This window comes from Cololabis saira, chromosome 15, assembly GCF_033807715.1.
Source record: "Cololabis saira isolate AMF1-May2022 chromosome 15, fColSai1.1, whole genome shotgun sequence".
In the NCBI taxonomy this organism is placed as follows: Eukaryota; Metazoa; Chordata; class Actinopteri; order Beloniformes; family Belonidae; genus Cololabis; species Cololabis saira.
The window spans coordinates 24,676,332-24,695,350 of record NC_084601.1 but is presented as its reverse complement, the minus strand read 5'-3'; the positions used below and the strand labels follow the sequence as shown (position 1 = coordinate 24,695,350).

Here is a 19,019-nt window from a genome sequence, read left to right as displayed (position 1 = left end):
CAAGACAGAAACTGAAAGTTGGGGGGGAATGTCAACCTTGACAAACTCTGGCTTTGTTTCATAAATCTGACTTATTTCATGTTTGTCTTCATCAATTTCATTTGATTTAATATACATTTTTCTTGGGATTTCAAGAATGCAACACAAAAAAATTACGCAGGGCAACTGAAAGCCAAAAATCAGGCAAAGTGAACAACTTTATTTCAAATAGATGATGTCAAAAGGTCAATGTACTGATTTGTTGTCCAGTTGTGGAGTCAGCGGTGGGAGTGGCCTGTGAGTTTAACCATCACACACTAGAAACATCTATTGTTCTTGATTGATACATATTGACAGTTTAAGTTGAAGAATGTTTTACACATCTACTATCTGCATAGAGAGAGGAAAGGGTGGGGGGTGGGGGGGATTAGTATCAATGTGTTTCTTCCATAATGCCAAAACGTTTCCGATTTGAAGTTGTTGAAAATGAACCCGTCCTACTGCAGAGAAGCAGATGGGCATTGAAAATAAGCCGGAGCTTAAAGGGTTTAACTTTGAGTAGGAGATATAACTTGTTTTCTGTCATTTATTCTTTGTTATGAACTGATAAGCATTACCTAAACGTGTAACGGTTGTGCTTTATAAAATTGTGAATTTTAATTCTCACGGAAGACGGGAGCACATCCTATCTTGAGTTTCTTTCCCTCAGGTGTACCTCGAAAATACTCCATATAGGATGAGAACACGTACTTATTCATCACTTTGATCCTGCCGAAGATGTCCAGCTCAGTCTGGTCGTTGTGGTCCATGGTTGTCATCATCTGCTTGGATCTGACATAAAGGGCGTTCTCCTTTGCAACAACTTGATCCAACCAAATCTGCCAGTTCTCCGGTGCGACTTCGTAGTTGTCGACGGTGCAGCCGTAGAAGCCTCGTCGGAGGTGTTCGGGCCAGGGCTGCTCCGTAATCATGGGGTGATCGTTGCCGACGAAGGCTGTGCACAGGGAGCTGTCAGTGCCCCTCAAACGGCCCACCTCACAGCCAATGACGCTCATGAGGAAAAGCGAGAAGGTTCGAAAGTTGCGTACGGACGCGGAGAACACCGCCGTCATGAAGTAGCGGCCCCATCGCTCGCAGTTGTAGATGCACTGACGGAACTGGAAAGTCTGCCGGCAGAAATCGTTGAAGCTCGACGCTTTGAGACCCTGCTGGAGCTCCTCCAGGGGCGATTCGCTCATCTGGTCGGTCAACGACTCACGGAAAACTTCAATTAGCGCTGTGTTGTTGGGGTTCATGACCTTCCCTGCCAGAGTTACACTTAGATTTTTCCCATGTACTTTGTAGATGCATTCATTGAGAACATAGTAAAGATCTGAAGTGACTTCCTCCATGGCATTAAATCGAATCTCAGCAAGCAGGTCCTGTATAGTCATGATGTGTTTGAGCACAATGTATTCCTCTGGCAGATCAGGATCTTTAAGCCACACCGCTCTCATATCATTCGGCTGGGGGGTATAAGTTGGAGCACGTCGTCTTTCGCTCTCCTCAAAGAACAAGCTCCAAGTTAGCCCCTCCAGGCAGTCAATGGAGGGATACTTCTTGCGCAACTCCATTGGTACAAACATCTGAGGGTGACGTGGCCATTCGAGAGTCTGAAGATACAGAACATGTCCTTTATAATTTAGAAAGACAGGACCTGAACAGCCGAGTGGTTTTGTCACCAGCAGGTCACCTCGTTGGTTCAACTGAGCGATGACTTCGCTGCTGTGGTCATGGGACCTCCAAACACCGTCCTTTTCCCTCATTATCTCTCCGTTGGAGTTCACTGACAACAGAGCGCTTTGGAGATGGAGCTTTGTTTCCACGCCAGCAGAGTGCAGGATTTGTAACAGATTCAACATAAAACGTTGGTCATTTCCGAGCTTGCAGCTGATCAGGGTGACTGTCCGAATTGAATGACCAATTTTGGTTATTAGGATGGACATGAATCTGGCAAGTTCCCCTGGGTCCAAACCAGCAAGCTGGACTGGTCCCATGGTGCTCTTCCTGCCATGGCCTACCAGGAGGACATCGTAGTTCCCAGAAAACCCAGGACGTCCCTGCAGAACATGCAGCACCCCATTCTGGTAGCTCAGCAGGGTTGATGCACTGGGATGCTTCTTGAACAGGTAGGCAGCTGATTTGATCACTGCTGGGTCCTTCTCCATGATTACTATTGCTTGGTGAGTGTTATCGTTGTCCCTAAAGGTCATATGATGTTGGTTAGCCAGGATTTACATCTCAGATGTTTAATTTTAATATTAAATAGACTATAACATGACAATCCCAATGGGATGCTGTGTCATATGTGTCAATAAAAACAGAATTGTGTTATTTGCAAATCTTATAATCTATTCAAAATATAACATAGAAAACATACTGGTAGATTATGAAAAAAGAGGAAATATAACATCCCAAGAAAAAAAGAAACAACATAATGTCTGGGCTGAAATAAAAGTTGAGCTCAATAACTAAACCAACTAGCTAACTAATGTATTTGAACTGAATTAAATTAAACAGAAAGGTTAACGTTGCAAGAAAAGACTTATAAATATGAATAGAGGGTCTGCATTCATTGACGTCACTTCCCCACTGGACCAGCCCCCTTACTCAAACTGAGTGGCAAAAACAGCTGCAACTAGTGGAGAAGACGGGATAACAGCCGATTATCGGCTTAAATTAAAGGCAGTTGGACTTGACAGTGACCCGTACAGTTACCCCAAGAACCAGTGGTGCATGGACATTAATATTTGGCCACGAATCCAGTTTCCTGATATTTATATGTACTTAATTTTTACGCCGGGAAAATACACGAAGCAAAGCTTGAAGGCTTACAAAAGTCTTGACGCTTGGTCCTACTTCAAGGCTGCATTTGTTGTAGAAATTAAAGTGATGAGGACACCGAACTTTATGATTTGACCGTTTAACGTTAGCTACCCAAAAATCCAACGTTACCTGATACAAAATGGGAACTGCAAATCCACGTTTCAGTGCCTGGAATCCAGTTGTTTCTGTGAATTGCAGCGATCTATTTGTCTCTCTTAAGCTTATTTTTTGGCAATCTTGCTAAATCTATCAGTAAGGTCGATCGCACAACAGCTCTGTCCCATTTTAGATGTTTTCCAGTTAGCCAAACTGAAAGTTTACGCTGCCACTCAGTCTTCCTGCCACTCAGTGGGCGTAACCCGCTGTGAAGTCGCATCTGTGACGTCATGCGCATTCCCTCTATAAAAGATCCCTTTAATTCAACAGGCCCTGGATTCTCTGGACCCTTTTGTCCAGTTGTGCCTCAGAAACCTGGATTTTGTGTTTGACTAGTCAAGGTCTCTTGATGATTCAAATGGCTTTATGATCATTCAAAATGCTGCAGCAAGACTTAACAGTACTAGAACTACTAGAACAACATCACATCACTCCCATTTATCTTCACTTCACTGGTTAATGTTGATGCTAACATTCAATTCAATTTTTTCAATTCAATTTTATTTATATAGCATCTATTACAACAGAAGTTATCTCTACCTCTTCATGATCCCTAAAAAGCGTTTTAAAACTGGGGGGGGTCCTTTCAGGACGTAGCCCACTGGTTGTGGAACAGCCCTTCAACTTTGTCATCAGACATAGAGAAAAAAAAACAGTTTTCTTAAATCTATTTAAAGTTGTGGTTGTTACTGTAGTAAAAATAGTGGAAATAACAGAATGAAAGTGTTTTGCGATTAATGCTTTACTTTTGTGGTGTTTTTTAAATTTATTCTATTTGACTTATTCAACAACAAAGTGTAGAGTTCAATATATTCTTTATCACAGACTGGCACTTCTCAAATGGTTAAAAGGAGCAATATGTTGTGAAATAGAATATTACATTGTGTCTTTCTGTCTTACCTGTTCCCTGGAATGGAGTTGAATTGCGTCATCTGCTTATCAGAATCTATAATCAAACAAAATAAATAACCGGTTACAGACCACAATCAGCCCTCAGACTAAAACCTCAGCTATATTCAGACTGTTTCCAGACAGTTTAACTAGATCACCTGAACCCAGGATTGTTGTGATTGTTCCTCTACAGATTTAAAACTTGAAATGTTGCAGTTTAGATAAAACTGTTAAAGCCAATGGACCACATCCGACTTCCTAAACTAAACAGGACTAACATCCATCCTCTACTGACCACCAGGGTCTGGATCCAGACCTGCAGGTCCTCTACATAGATTAAAAACTAGCTATGGAGACCAAGACGTGTTTTTTGAACGAGGCTGTAAATATGTTTATTTCTGCTGTAAGGTTGAACATTTTAAGATGGGAGTCAGCGTTGCTGGTAGCCCAAAAGTACGTATCGAACAGCAGCACATTCATATTTTCTAACAAAGGCATATTTTTTGTGGCTAATTTCAAAGATCTTACCGGCGTTCAGTCCTGCTGCCAGAGCCAGCTGCAAGAAAACACAGAATCCACGCAGCTCCATGGCGACCTTGGTGTCCTGTCCAGAGCAGCCGGAGGGGAGAACATGATGAGTTCAGCTGCCAGAAGAGCAACACTCATATCTCAGTCCACATTTGGTTAGATAGGAATGTAAATGACCCAGTAGATATTTTAATGTCTAACTGCTCCAGTAAAGTTCCCCTTTACTGTTTAATATTATCGTCAGCATGAATTCTTTCTGTTGTGACTGTGAATAATTATCATTGAAGGTTTACTGAATACGTTATTGCAAAGAGAAAGTCACCTGTGTTAAAGGACATGAAACATTAAGAGACATTCCTCCATGTTCTCCACCTTCAGGGTCACATGGGTGGAGCGTATCCCTGCCGTCATCAGATGGAAGGCGGGGACATCTGTGGACAGTTTAAATGAAGATAATATTCATTTTTAGGACTGTGGCATGACGCTAGAGTAGCTCTGCACTTCCAGATGTCTCCTGCGTTCGCCTCCCTGCAGTGGCTCCCTGGAAAATGTACGATCCAATTCAACATTCTGTTACATGCATATCCAAAACGGCCGAGCGCCACAATATGTGCAAGACCTGGTAGCCTTATGTTCCTGGACTCAGACATGAATTTCAACAGTCACATTAAGACAATAGTGAAGCCTGTTATCACCTGAAGGACATGTGGAGGATTAAAGGACTGATGTCTCAGCAGGACTTAGAAGACCTGGTCCAGCTTTTATCTTCAGTAGACTAGACCAGTGTCTCCCAACCTGGGGTCCGGCCCCCCCCTGGGGGGGCGCCAGAGATCTCTGGGGGGGCGCGAAACTTTGTCTGCTTTGAGGATATGCAGTTGTAAAAATTATATTAACACATGTTAAATAAATAAAAAAATCATAACACACCTAATGGAATACTGTAATCCAAGTCTGTATAAACCCACTTAGAAATGTATTTTGGTCATTTTAAAATAAAAGTTATTTATCAGGATAAAAACTTAAAAATGTATTATAATATCATTATTCAACATTTAATCATACTACTACTCCGACAGGTTGTTAAAGGAATAATGTAAAAAAATGTTGCTCTCATATTAAAAGAGACATTTTTCAGAAATATTTTTATGTCCTTGCAGTTATTTGTGCGTATTTTATACATTGGTGACACAAAAGGAAGGTGACAAAAACAAAGTACAGGGTAAACCAAAGAGAAATGTATCAAAAAAACATAATTAATGTTCATTTTTTCAATTAAAGGTTTGTAACGAATAACTTTACTCTTTTGCTGCTGGTACATATGGCAGGGTTTCCGCGGGGTTTTCAAAAGTATTAAAAAGTGATAAATGAAAATTGCCAAATTTAAGGCCATTAAAAGTGTTAAATTCACTGTCAGAGGTATTATTTTTTTTAAAATTGGTATTATTTTTTACCTTTTACATTTTAAGCAGTCTATTTTATTGTCATTCACAAAGTGAAATAAATATGAAACATCTAGTCAACATCAATGAGTCTGTAAATCTGTTCTGTATAGTGTTCTATAGTTCAAAATCTGTATTAATGTTAAAAGGTCCGTGATTAACACTTAATGTTGTGACAGTTTTTTTTTTTAAATCTGAAGGTAGTGAAAAAGGTATTAAATTGGTATTAAATTTAACATAAGGATTGCTGTATAAACCCTGTATGGGTCGGGGGGCCCGGCTGGTCTTAGAAACAAGTAGGGGGGGCTTCATGGAAAAAAGGTTGGGAACCGCTGGACTAGACTACTGTAACGCTGGTCTCACGGGTCTACAACCTCCATCAACCAACTGCAGTTAGACCAGAACCCTGTCCTCACTGAGACCAGGAGACCAGCGTCCTCACTGAGACCAGGAGACCAGCGTCCTCACTGAGACCAGGAGACCAGAGTCCTCACTGAGACTAAGAGAGTGGACTATAACTCCAGGTCTTAGATCTTTACTGGTTTCCTGTCCGTCCCAGAACAGATGTTAAATCCAGCTGCGTGTTTCTAAATCTCTGAATGTTCTCGTAACAAAACACATCACTGATCTGGTCCATTCTGAACCAACCAGAACCCTCAGGTCTTCAGGGTCACGCCTACTCTCTGTACCCAGAGTTATAACCAAACACGGTGAGGCAGCATTCAGTTTTTATGCTCCTCACCTGTGTAGAAAACTCCCAGAATGCATCAGTGCTGCTGAAACATTCAGATGCTTTAGATCGAGGTTGAAAACCTATTTACTGCTGCATTTCAGTAATCTCCCATCATGCACTGCAACCTTTATTTATTGCATCTCATTTGTTAATTATTTCTAACCGATGTCTGTTTGTCTTTAATTATTGCTTTTTAACTCTTTTCTACACTGGTACATTTGAGTTTCAAAATGTAATCATATTTTAAATCCTGTAAATTATGTTGTTTTATTTTATTTAGTTATTATTATTATTATTATTATTATTATTATTATTATTATTATTATTATTATTATTATTGTTATTGTTATTATTATTTGTTTAAACTTTAAATCATGCTCTTTATGTATGTTTTAATGTCTCTGAAAAGCACTGTGAATCACCCTGTTGCTGAATAGTTAGTGTTAGTAAACCTCTAGTTAGTGTTAGTAAACCTCTAGTTAGTGTTAGTAAACCTTTAGTGTTAGTAAACCTCTAGTTAGTGTTAGTAAACCTCTAGTTAGTGTTTATTAACCTCTAGTTAGTGTTTAGTAAACCTCTAGTTAGTGTTAGTAAACCTTTAGTGTTAGTAAACCTCTAGTTAGTGTTAGTAAACCTCTAGTTAGTGTTTATTAACCTCTAGTTAGTGTTTAGTAAACCTTTAGTGTTAGTAAACCTCTAGTTAGTGTTAGTAAACCTCTAGTTAGTGTTTATTAACCTCTAGTTAGTGTTTAGTAAACCTCTAGTTAGTGTTAGTAAACCTCTGACCACCTCAGGTTCTGCTGTCTACACCTGTTTATATAGTGGTCTCTGTAGTCCACAAACTAACCAGGTATCAGTAATATGTACATAGAACTCTTAGTTCTCCAGTTAACAGATAATTACTAGCAATATATCTTACCTTTTTACCTTTGATAGTGTGTCTCTGTCTCTCCTCTCCCTGTTCTTCATCCTCTCTGTCTGTTTTCTATTTTCCTGCTCTGTCCAGCTGGTCTTCAGCAGGAGGCCCCCCCTTATGATCAAGGTCCTGGTCCAGGTTTCTTCCTCCTAAAGGGGAGTTTTTCTTGCCACTGTTTGGCTTAAGGTTTTTCTCCCACTAGGGGAGTTTTTACCTGCCAGTGTTTATGTTATGTTTATGTAATAATTGCTCGGGAGTCATGTTCTGGTCTCTGGAAAGATCCTAGACACAACTTCTGTTGTAATAGACGCTAAAATTGAATTGAATTGATGCAACAATGCTGGCCCAAACCCCAACCCAGATTCAAATACAGAGCCAAAAGAAAGCACGTGAACTCCTGGGAGTTAACCAGGTTCCTGATCTTCATCTAAGTCATAATGACAAATCTAATGTGGTTAAGCCTGAGTTATACTTCTATGTAGAGGCTTTTCTGTCATTTGTGTTTATTCTTTTGGAGCCTAGTGGTCAGTAAATGAATTGCAACTTTTGTTACCACTGGGTTGCTGTCAACATGGAAGTTGGAAAGTTGGCGCTTGGTTAAAATCCACAGATGTGTTCCAACGCCACTAATTTTACCGATGGTGCATCAAGTGTAGACTTGGCTGCTGGCTGCTTCTTTCCGCGCCGTGGGGGCCCCGCCCGCGGGCCCCCTCGGCCGCCGCCGGGTGGGGGGGGGGGCCTCGCAGGCGGTGGGTTGCCTCCCTCCTACTTCTCCCCTCTGTGGGGTTGCCGGTGGCCTTCCTTGTCGGCCTCTGGTCTCACGGGTGGCGGGGTTGCTCCCCCCCCTCCCCCACTATAGATACACTTCAGGTGGAGCTTTGTTTGGTTTATTACACACACACACACACACACACACACACACACACACACACACACACACACACACACACACACACACACACACATATAGTAATTTAGTCACACGCATACACACACACACACACACACACACACACACACACACACACACACACACACACACACACACACACACACACACACACACATAGACATACACACTGGCTTGTTCACCTGCATGCTGGCTCTCTAGTTTTTGGGTTTAGGTAGCGGTAGCGATAGCTTAGCTCAGACTGCGATCAGATCTCAAGATTTAGGTCGATTGCTGTTCGTGTTTTGGATGGCTCCGTGCCGGTTTCGTGCTTTGTTTGTGGTTTTTTTGTTGCAGATTTCCAGTGCTTGACGTGTGTCTCCGTGTGTTCCTGCTTCCTGGATTGGCAGTGGATGTCGTCACCGACCTCCCCCACCCCCTCCCCCCCCCCAAAAAAAACAAAAAAAAAAAACACTGGGTTTGTATGTGTATATTTATGTATGTGTACGCACATGTGTGCGTATATATATGTATATATTACATATAGTAATAATGCACATATATACACTTTTGGTTTCTACCGTCATGGTATCAATCAATAATATGTGTGCAGACAAGGTAAAGAAAAAAAAAAAAAAAAAAAAAAAGTGTAGACTTGAAACAGCAAATGATCGCAAAAACACATGCAAATACACGCATAAAACCCATCAAAAACCATGTCACATGAAGTAGCAGTGATAAATCCTTTTGCCAGAGGAGTTCACAGTCCATTTTGAATCACACTGATGTCCAGATTGTGCGTTTTTTTGTTAAATTAAACTGTAGACATTTATCGAGGCATAGCCTTCTAGCTGAGCTGTGATGTCATCAAGTACACTGAAGCCCCAACAAAAAGACCACACTGCATCTTCTGAAGTACACCCTCCTGATTGTATTTGACCATAAACTTCAAGTATGCAAGTCCAAACTAACTGTACTTTGTATTTAAAAACAGTTCATAGCTAGCTGATTAGTTAACAAGCTAATTAACTGAGCTTAAATACCGACTAGGTATATTTAAAGAAGATTTGTCGCTCCTCTAAACTAGTTGTACCAAACAAGGTCGTTGGTTAAGCAGTTACGACTGTACAGTCCTGGAGTCAGAGCTCACCAGTGACAGAAGTTTAAGCTTTGTATTTGTTTGTGTTTTTGTTGGCTAGATGGTTCCTGTCCCAAGTACCTGCATCATAATGTCACTGTTGAACCAAGTTCATGTTAACTTATCCGAAAATGGGAACATGGAGGATGTAAGGCTCGTCATTGATAGTACATCTCACAATACAGGTCCTACAGGCAGAAATGCAAAACTTACAAGTTACGAGGAGATATCTAAGAAAATGAAGCAATGCACGCCCGCCTGCCAGCACGCCCTTCAGTTACTAGCAGAGAGAGGCAGGAGCTCAGGCACATCGTCACCACACAAAAAACACTTAGCTGAAAACCCCAAACAGGTGACACCAGACAAATAAGTTACTTTTAGAAATATGATGCTTCCTCTATCACAGTTTAAAATAAAACTAAAGCACTGGCACATTAGTTTAGTAAAAATCAATTTATCTTCCAACAATTTATTTATTCAGGCGTTTATGTTTTTATTTTGAAAATTCAGTTTTCTGTAGTCCTCTGTGACACTATTTTAATTTGAAAATGTGATTAACTTTATTTTTCTTGTCACTAGATGGCACCAAGAGCCCGCCGTTTAGGCTCGGTAGAAGGATGAGGCAGTTTCCTGATTTTACCAGTGCAGAAGTTAGTAAACTCTTTACTACTTGAATGGGCTATATCTTTTCTATTTAAAAACAATACTTAATCATTATGTCATTATCTCTCTAATGAAAATGAATTCAAACAAATGCATGAAAAAAAATGATGTGGGAAATCTTAAGTGCCTCCATGAGTCAGTCACTTGTAGATCCACCAGCAGCAGTAACCTGAAGTTATGGTTTCCTGTATGACTTAAAGCGACACTACGTAACTTTTCCACCTTAATATCATATTTCCAGAGTCATTGTGATGGTACATCAACTTCCAACAGGTTTAATGACACCTCTGTCATGGTCTGAGGGGTCTGTATCGCCTTCACTGGCACTATGTAACTTTGAGGAGCATGGTAGGAACCCTGCCACACTAAAAAACTACAAATCGTTACGACTTTGACTGCTTTACGGCATACATCACTTCCCCCTCCTTCCCGATTCGCAGTCGACACGAAAATGGGCAGGGCGTGGAGCTCAGAGCTCAGGAGAACCTGTTGCTGCGTTGCGGCTGCAGCAGCTCCACATAACAGACGTGGGGAAAAGACCCTAATGGTTTAACTTTTCAACGGTTTCCTGCTCGGAGGCAGAACCACGGAGACCAAGTATCTGACATAACAAAGTAAAAGAGTGAAAGAGTCGTCGGCTCGCTTTGGATCGCGGCTGTAACGACCAAACACACAGTAAAGCCTGATTTATGGTTCTGCGTTAAATCGACGCACACCTACGGCGTAGGGTACGTGGCGACGCGCAACGTACGGTGCGTGTCGCCGCGTACCCTACGCCGTAGGCTCTGCGTCGATTTAACGCAGAACCATAAATCAGCCTTAAACCACAAACACTCACAGACCGGGGTCGGATCAAAATACAGGTTTTATTCCCCACTTCTCCAGCTAAACGCAGTTGCTGGCCAGCTCTCTGCGGTGCAATTAACCCCAATCTTCAGATAAAACTAGTTTGTTGAGGAAAAAATATTAACTCTTATTTGTAGCTGCAGAGGAAAAAAATAATCTCACGAGGAAAACAAAAATAATCACGCCTCGGAGCCTCTTCAGCATAATATAGCAGTCAAAAAGAAGAAAAGAGAAGTAAGAGGGATACAAAACATGTACTGTATGTTGTACTATTATACAAATTTATTGAAACACATGGGTCTTCAGTAATGATTTCATATGGATCCAGACCGTTAATAATCATTATTTTCTCCATATACCGCTCCCTGACTTCCTTGTTTAAGGTATCCCGGTAAATTCCAGTTCCTTTCCAGCAGTTTAACATCTTTTTTTTCTGTTCACTTGGTGAAACAGAAAAGCGTCCCGTCTTCTATCAAAACAAATGCAGCAACGGGACAGGAGTTTTCCGGCAGTACGCGCTGGTGCTCATGGGAAACGTAGTGTTCTTTCTGGTAAAACAATACCGCTTTTGTCCAAAAGATGCCGCCAAACTCAGAAAAGCTGAAAGTTACGTTGTGCTGCTTTAATCAGTCCTTCAAGTAGTTAGCTCATTTACCACTAGCATGCTATTTTGGCTTGGCTCAGCTCATGCTAACCGATGATCCTATGTGATGTTACGTTATGATTATTCCACTAATTTCTGCCCAGGCGTCCTCAGATGTTCAGATACAACGTCTGAAATGAGGACTGCCGTAACTCAGCCCCCTTACCCTATGTAAAGCTGGCTAACCACAACTAGCTGCAGCGTATGTTAAAAATAAAAAATGCAAGTAGCATCCCTTGTCAATGTGTTTCTTCTTCTCTTTCTTCGTTTGTTAAATTCTTCTTTTTTGTCTCCTTTTATGCTGCCGGCCATTTGCGAACAGCAAAAAAATGCACTTTACTGCCAACACATGGTCGGCTGTATTATTTGTTCAGTCAATGGTCCTTGTTCAGAACTACGGTGTAATGGAGACACAGCAGCAAAAGGGGCTGAAAATTGGAGGTCCGTATCTGGCAGGTTTACCCTGAATCACCGCTGATGGAAATGCACCTTATAGCTGACATCTTTCCTTTTTGGCATTGTGTTAACGGAGACCTGAATGTTCCAGACCAGTAACCTGCACACCTGTTAACGGTCCTTTCATCAAGGGCTAATGATTTACAAAACTTGACTGCAAATTACCCTCTTAAACCTTATGGGAGCTGTAATGGGATACTTCATATTGTCCAGGTGTTTATTTGGTTTTTTCCTTTGTTTGTGATTTAATTTTTTAAAAAATGGTAGAGTGGAGAGAAAAAAAAGGTTATTACAAAAGCTGATACTAAGATCCACCACGATCATATAATATTTGAAATATTTTAACATAAGAAAACAGACTAAAAGAGGGATGGTGTCAGCCTGAGAGGCAGCTTCATGTTTGACCGTGGGAGGCACCCGGCCTATTACCACATGGCTGTTTTCAGGTCACCGTTAATCCTCTACAAGCTTCTTTTCTCCTCATTAGCCATCTTACTCACTCCTTTCCTTGCTGGCCTCACAATGAGGTCTTCCAATGTTTTATTGTTTATAAGTTTGGCTAACACAGTTTGGACCTACGTTTTGGAACTGGATTTATCCCTGAATTCTACTTTTTAACTGATGTCATGGAAGATGAGACAGTTATTTAAACTTGAGGATGGAGAATAAGTACTGATGGCTTTAAGAAGAGCCAGGAACCATGAGTTTCAACAGGCAGAATCCTCTGTAAGCGGACCACCCACCGAGCCTGTGGCACTATGGTTTTACCAGATCAGCAGCTGGCGTGTTTGTCGAGAAACCTGAACAGGAGAAAAAGAAACCTGGTGGGAGACTGGTGGGATAAAATCCAGATCAAAATTCTTCGGAGGCCAAACTCCAGGAAACAACAGTCCCAACACAAGGTACATGTATAGATTACACATCGCAGACCAAAACCAAACAGCTAACTGTCACCTTAATTATTACCATGTTCGGTGAACCTGAGTTCCGAGCGATAAAGACCTAAGTGAACAAATGTTTTCTTATTTAAAGATAATATGGCTTGCTGTGTGTTAACTGTACGTAAAGAACGCAGTGACCGGTTCTGGATTGGACCGGAAGGGTCCTGGGAAGAAGTTTAGCTAAGCTACCAGCAGGATACCTTTGCCCCCCTGCCAAAGGCTGCTGGGCAAGACGAACTGGAGGATGCCTGGATTAGGGTTGCCACCTTTCAGAAATAGAAATAAGGGACGCCCCGATTTCAGCAGCGCAGGCGCCAAAAAAAGGGACATCTCCAAAACTTCTAAAATGCATAGAAATGCATTTATTTTATATGAAAAAACAAAATGCTTTGATTTAAAGTTTAAAGTGCTTTCATACCATTGAACTTGCATGACTGTACAGACAGCCAACCATACTAGCAACTGAAATGTATTTCCACATCAGCCAAGATGTACATGCAAGTAAATATAAATATAACCTACAGGTGAAGGTCGGAAAATTAGAATATGGTGTAAAAGTTAATTTATTTCAATAATTCAACTTAAAAGGTGAAACTAATATATTACATAGTCTCATTTCATGCAAAGCAAGATATTTTAAGCCTTTATTTGTTATAATTTTGATGATTTGAATTGTTTATTGATTTCATAAAATATTCTAATTTTTTTAGATTTTTTTATTTGGGGTTTTCATAAACTGTGAGCCATAATCATCAAAATTATAACAAATAAAGGCTTGAAATATCTCACTTTGCATGTAGTGGGAAATAATATATTTAATAAATTTGTTTCACCTTGATTTTACCTGAATTTACTGAAACGAATGAGGTGACATGACATCAATAAATAACAGAGAACGAACAAACACATGTTGCTGTCTTTAATACGTGCTGTCCTTTATTTTATTCATTACTGTTAGTTCGTTGTTCATGTGTGTGTGTGTGTGACAGACGTGCATGGGACAATTGTGAAATAGAAAAAACTGCGTTCCGTATTGGTTCAATACGGAACGCAACTTTTAATTCCCAGTTACGTAACAATTCCATATTTCAAGGGACGGGTGGCGACCCTGGCTTGGATGGCCTTTAGCTTGTAGGTCACAAGTTCTGGCAGCAGCCGGACCAAACGGTTCTGTCAGCTAAGCCCCTTTCTAGGTGACTTACCAGATCACTAGCCGTTGATCAGCTGGCTACCTGGGCCCAGACCTTAGAGCTCCACCAGGACCCTGAGCTCGCCAACAAAGCTCCAGCTGTCTCTGATGTCATCCTGGCTGCAACATCTGAAACAAAGATGGTTTCCAAGATTCAATCGGAATTATGTATGGAAACATTAAGTAGCATCATATGATTACCAAGAGCCAGTAATCTAACTACCAGACTGAAGCTAACCAAAGGGGCTGGTTCCAAGAGGTAATCTCCATTGACCTCCATGTTACAATGTGCAACCTTACAGCAGAAAGACACATATTTACACCCTGGAACAAAAAAAACTGTTTAGGCCTCCAAAGTTAGATCACATCGATGACAACTGTATAGGAGTGACAATATATTGTTGTTGTGGTTGTTGTTATTTTTCAGGTGAAAATAACGTGATAAAGCAATACATTAATGGATAATTAGGAACATGGACTTGTGATTGGTGGCTGACTTAACTAATATCAATCCAATCATCATTTCCTTATCTTCTCTTCACTCATACAAAGTTACCAAGCTACTGGCAGCTGCAAACCCAGCATACTTAAACCGTAATAAACCTCAATTAACTGAAGCAAAACTGTAAAAAAAAAAAAAAAAAAAAAAAAAAAAAAGGGCCAAAATTAACCCCTCAACAACAAGTGACACGGAAAACATCATACAGGAAACCACATATATCAAATTATCACCACTGAAGGTGGATCTACGAGCTTCTGGCTCTGGGGGTACTTAGTATTGCCCGCATGAGTTTTCTTATTTTTTAACTAAATTTTTGTTAAAAGTTCTGTCTTAGTTTTACTGCGTACTACTCAAACTCACTAAGATCAGGCGATTGTTGGACTGCAATGTTTTTTTTTGTAAATATTTTTATCACTGACTGCAATGTTTGTACACTAAAAATATCTCATCAAAATTGCCAGTACAGTACTCATGTTTGCACTTTATTTATTTTCCATCTTTTCTAACGCTGTAGGCACATTTTCTGTTTTTAACTTTTCACAGAGTAAAAATATAGTGGTAAAATACTACATGTATATTTTGTTGAAAACAAATTTAAACTATCAAACTTTTTTCTTTCTCAATTCTTCATTATAAAACAAACATGGCAAATATACATTCCATACAAATACATTTGTAATCGAAACGAGGTTGATAAAGTGAACAAAGTGTATAGAGATTGAATGTCCCATGACAATTATACAGTAATATAATATGAAAATAAGGTACAAACAATAAGAAAATAAATGAAATACATGACGTTTAAGTAAAATAATACAACAAAGTCCATCATACAAGGGGCAAGTAATGATATCAGTCTTCTAAATCAGTGGGAAAATGTCTTAACACTTCATATATTTTTTATGCTTTTGTTTCAGTTATTAGTTTTAAAGATTTTAAATATAATCCAAATTCATTTAAAAAAAAAAATTGGGGGATGACTTTAAATGTCTATTTTTATGAATAAAGAATTTGGCTAAACAGGATTACATTACAACAGAGTTCATCACTTTTTTTTTGTAAAAACATATTTCTTAATAGACTTAATATATTGTTTGGTTTCATTTTCAAAGATAGGAAAGATAGGTTTTTGATTAATGTAACGACATTTATGGACATGCCATTTGCCTAGGTGTATAATTAAATTGATATGTTTTTTCTTTTTATTGGAAAAGGAAAGTCAGTGAAACCAAACAGTTTAAAGCACAGGGGAAAATAAGGTTCAATCGAAAAAGAAATTAGGGGATAAATATCCTCCCATAATTGAGTTAAAAAAGGACAAGACCAAAGTGAATGGAAAAATATCTTCATGCTGTCCGCCACAGAAAAAGCAGTTTAAGTCTGTCTTTCTTAAATCGTTGTAAAAAATTATATATATGATTATATATATGATTATATATCTTGCATGTAAATTCCAGATCTTTTTTCCAGTTAATATTATCAATATGGTTATTCCAATAAGTTTCTACATATGGAGTTGATGTGACTTCTTTTTGAAATAAATTGCCTATATTACAGTTACTCAAAAAAACACATTGTCTTATTGATAACAATAGGAATACATTAATATGCATGTGTAGATAATTTTATTTATGGTGTGCAGTCTGGGATTATTTATTGGACAAAATATCAAACTTATTTATATCTACAAATACATCTTCATATTGATACAAATATTAATCAAAGGCAGTGGCATTACAACAGAGCTCATCACTTTTTGTTTTTTTTTACTATAAAAACAGTTTTGGAGCCAGCCGGCGCTTAACGTTGCTATGGCAACAAGCGGTAGCCAGGCGCATTTGTGACGTTTACCAAAAAAGATGGCGGCGCACAATGTGACGTAGGAGCTCGCCTAAACATCACTCTTTTGAGTTTTTGTGTAAATTTATTCCGTTAAGTTTTAAGCTTTTAGAAGCCAAAACCCACATATGCATGTAAAAGATGGTTGCAGATTTACAGTTACGGCTGAGTCTGTTCGTGTCGACGAGGCCTTAGAACAGTTTCATCAGTTACCAGCAGTTAACCTGGTCCACCGTGCAGAGCCAGCACAGGGGTCGGTAGCAGATAACAGAGAGACCAGCGTGGTGCAGGCATGGATGTATTATATTAACCAGGTTCAGGAGGAGAACCAGCCACATGACAGTAAGTACCAGAACCAGCTGTCTTTGTTCACTTTCTGATGTTTCCTGAGGTCCAGAGAACAGATGTCACGTGGTTTTAAATTCCCCGTTGTTTAAAAGACTAACTATAGTTTTTAATAAAACGCGCTATTTAGATTTATAAACGAAAGTCTTTTTACCTCCAACAAGCTTTGCTTGTTTTTTTGTCTTTTTTAAATAGTCATAGTCAATAGTTACTGAACTCCTTTAAATTATTTCATTTATTTTTTTTAAGAGTACGCTTCAGTAAACAGTAATGTTTTTAACCCTTTTTTATTAACATACAGTACAAACAACAACAAAAGAAAACATCGAGTTACAATGATGTGTGTGTGTGTGTGTGTGTGTGTGTGTGTGTGTGTGTGTGTGTGTGTGTGTGTGTGTGTGTGTGTGTGTGTGTGTGTGTGTGTGTGTGTGTGTGTGTGTGTGTGTGTAAATAAAGAATATTAATTTGAAAAATAAATGGATAATTATCATGTAGAGTGATATAATATAGCACGATATAATATAAAGTAATTTATGTAATACTATAAGAGCATATAATAATATCCTAATATAACATAATAATTTGTATAATATTATAACATATAACAAAATTATATCACCATACTATAATATATAACAATATAATACTATAATATAACATCCCATGAGATCTCATAACATAATATATAATAATACACTATAAAACAATATATCATGATAATGCCAATAATAATTATTAGAATTAGAATTGGTAATATATATATTGCAATTAGGGGCGAGGTCGGACCGGGGCATCAGGGAACTCCTTTAAATTAAGTACAACAGATTCACACCAATTATTTCAGTTTAATTTTACTTAAACATAAAGGAGTTCAGTAAAAAATACATACTTTTTTGGTGTGATTTTTATCTTATTCTATTTTTTAATAGATATGAGGGCAATTAAAACATTTGTCAAATTAGAATTTGGAGCAATCTGATCTAATTACAGTACTGACTGTAGACTATAAGAAGAACGGGACAAAACCCCCACTGGACCACGCCGCCTTACTCACACTGAGTGGCAAAACATCAGCAAAAATGGGATAACAGCCGATTGTCGGCTTAAATTAAAGGCAGTTGGACTTGACAGTGACCCGTACAGTTACCAGAAGAACCAGTGGTCCATGGACATTAATATTTGACCACGAATCGAGTTTCCTGATATTTGTATGTATTTAAGTTCTACGCCGGGGAAATACACGAAGCAAAGCTTGAAGGCTTACAAAAAAGTCTTGACGCTTGGTCCTACTTCAAGGCAGGATTTGTTGGTGAAATTAAAGTGATGAGGACACCGAACTTTATGATTTGACCGTTTAACGTTAGCTACCCAAAAATCCAACATTACCTGATACAAAATGGGAACCGCAAATCCACGTTTCGGGGCCTGGAATCCAGTTGTTTCTGTGAATTGCAACGGTCCATTTGTCTCTCTTAAGCTTATTTTTTGGCAATCTGTAAAACTATAACTCTGATTTCTTGCTTAATCTATGAGTACAGTCGATCGCACAACAGTTCTTTCCCATTTTAGATGTTTTCCAGTTGCTCAAACTGAAAGTTTACGCTGCCACTCAGTCTTTCTGCCACTCAGTCTTTCTGCCACTCAGTCTTTCTGCCACTCAGTGGGCGTAACCCGCTGTGAAGTCGCATCTGTGACGTCATGCTCATTCCCTCTATTAATAGTACTTAACATTAATTCTGATCAAATTTCTTCAGACATCTCAATTTCAAGTGTAAGTTCTTCCACAACTGCAAAGAAAACTAACAACGCAGGGACCTGCGGTTGCTCAACTGAGTTCGACCCATCGCTGTCGCCCGTTGTGGACTGATTGACTGCAGCCACCATCAGACTTCCACTGGAAGGGCCCTGAAATCCACTAAATTTGTTTTTCTGCTGCAACGTTTGACATTTTTACAAGGTGGTCTGACTCATACGGAAGAGTATTAGGGCCATGCAGGAGAAAAAATATTTGAGAGGTGAAGATTTTTTTTTATTGTGTACTTCAAGAAAAAAGTCGAAATG

General features: G+C 39.3%; 2 protein-coding genes across 3 annotated transcripts in view; one reads left to right on the top strand and one right to left on the bottom strand.

The window, feature by feature from the left end:
• Positions 1-199: 199 nt before the first annotated feature.
• LOC133460539 (uncharacterized) lies at positions 200-14,341 on the bottom strand. The gene is made up of 5 exons (XM_061741155.1): positions 14,286-14,341; positions 4,742-4,850; positions 4,420-4,495; positions 3,901-3,946; positions 200-2,220 (listed from the first exon to the last, which is right to left on the bottom strand). The coding sequence occupies exons 2-5, from the start codon at positions 4,772-4,774 to the stop codon at positions 636-638; spliced, it is 1,740 nt and encodes a 579-aa protein (XP_061597139.1). The 5' UTR covers positions 4,775-4,850; positions 14,286-14,341; the 3' UTR covers positions 200-635.
• Positions 12,688-19,019, top strand: part of sema4ab (sema domain, immunoglobulin domain (Ig), transmembrane domain (TM) and short cytoplasmic domain, (semaphorin) 4Ab) — a 26,320-nt gene continuing 19,988 nt past the window's right edge. The window contains exon 1 of one of the 2 annotated variants that reach the window (XM_061741153.1): positions 12,688-13,044. The gene's annotated coding sequence lies outside the window, so the exon portion shown is untranslated. Of the gene's footprint in view, positions 13,045-16,814; positions 16,956-19,019 lie in introns of those variants that run through there. The other variant, XM_061741154.1, reaches the window with a different exon arrangement.

Bases quoted from the DNA above. Each gene is read 5' to 3' on its own strand.
- LOC133460539 (XM_061741155.1), bottom strand. From the start codon at position 4,774: ATGTCTCTTAATGTTTCATGTCCTTTAACACAG. The intron at 4,496-4,741 runs GTGACTTTCTCT...TGCTCTGGACAG, and splicing joins TTTCATGTCCTTTAACACAG to GACACCAAGGTCGCCATGGA. The intron at 3,947-4,419 runs GTAAGATCTTTG...GTTTGATTATAG, and splicing joins GGCAGCAGGACTGAACGCCG to ATTCTGATAAGCAGATGACG.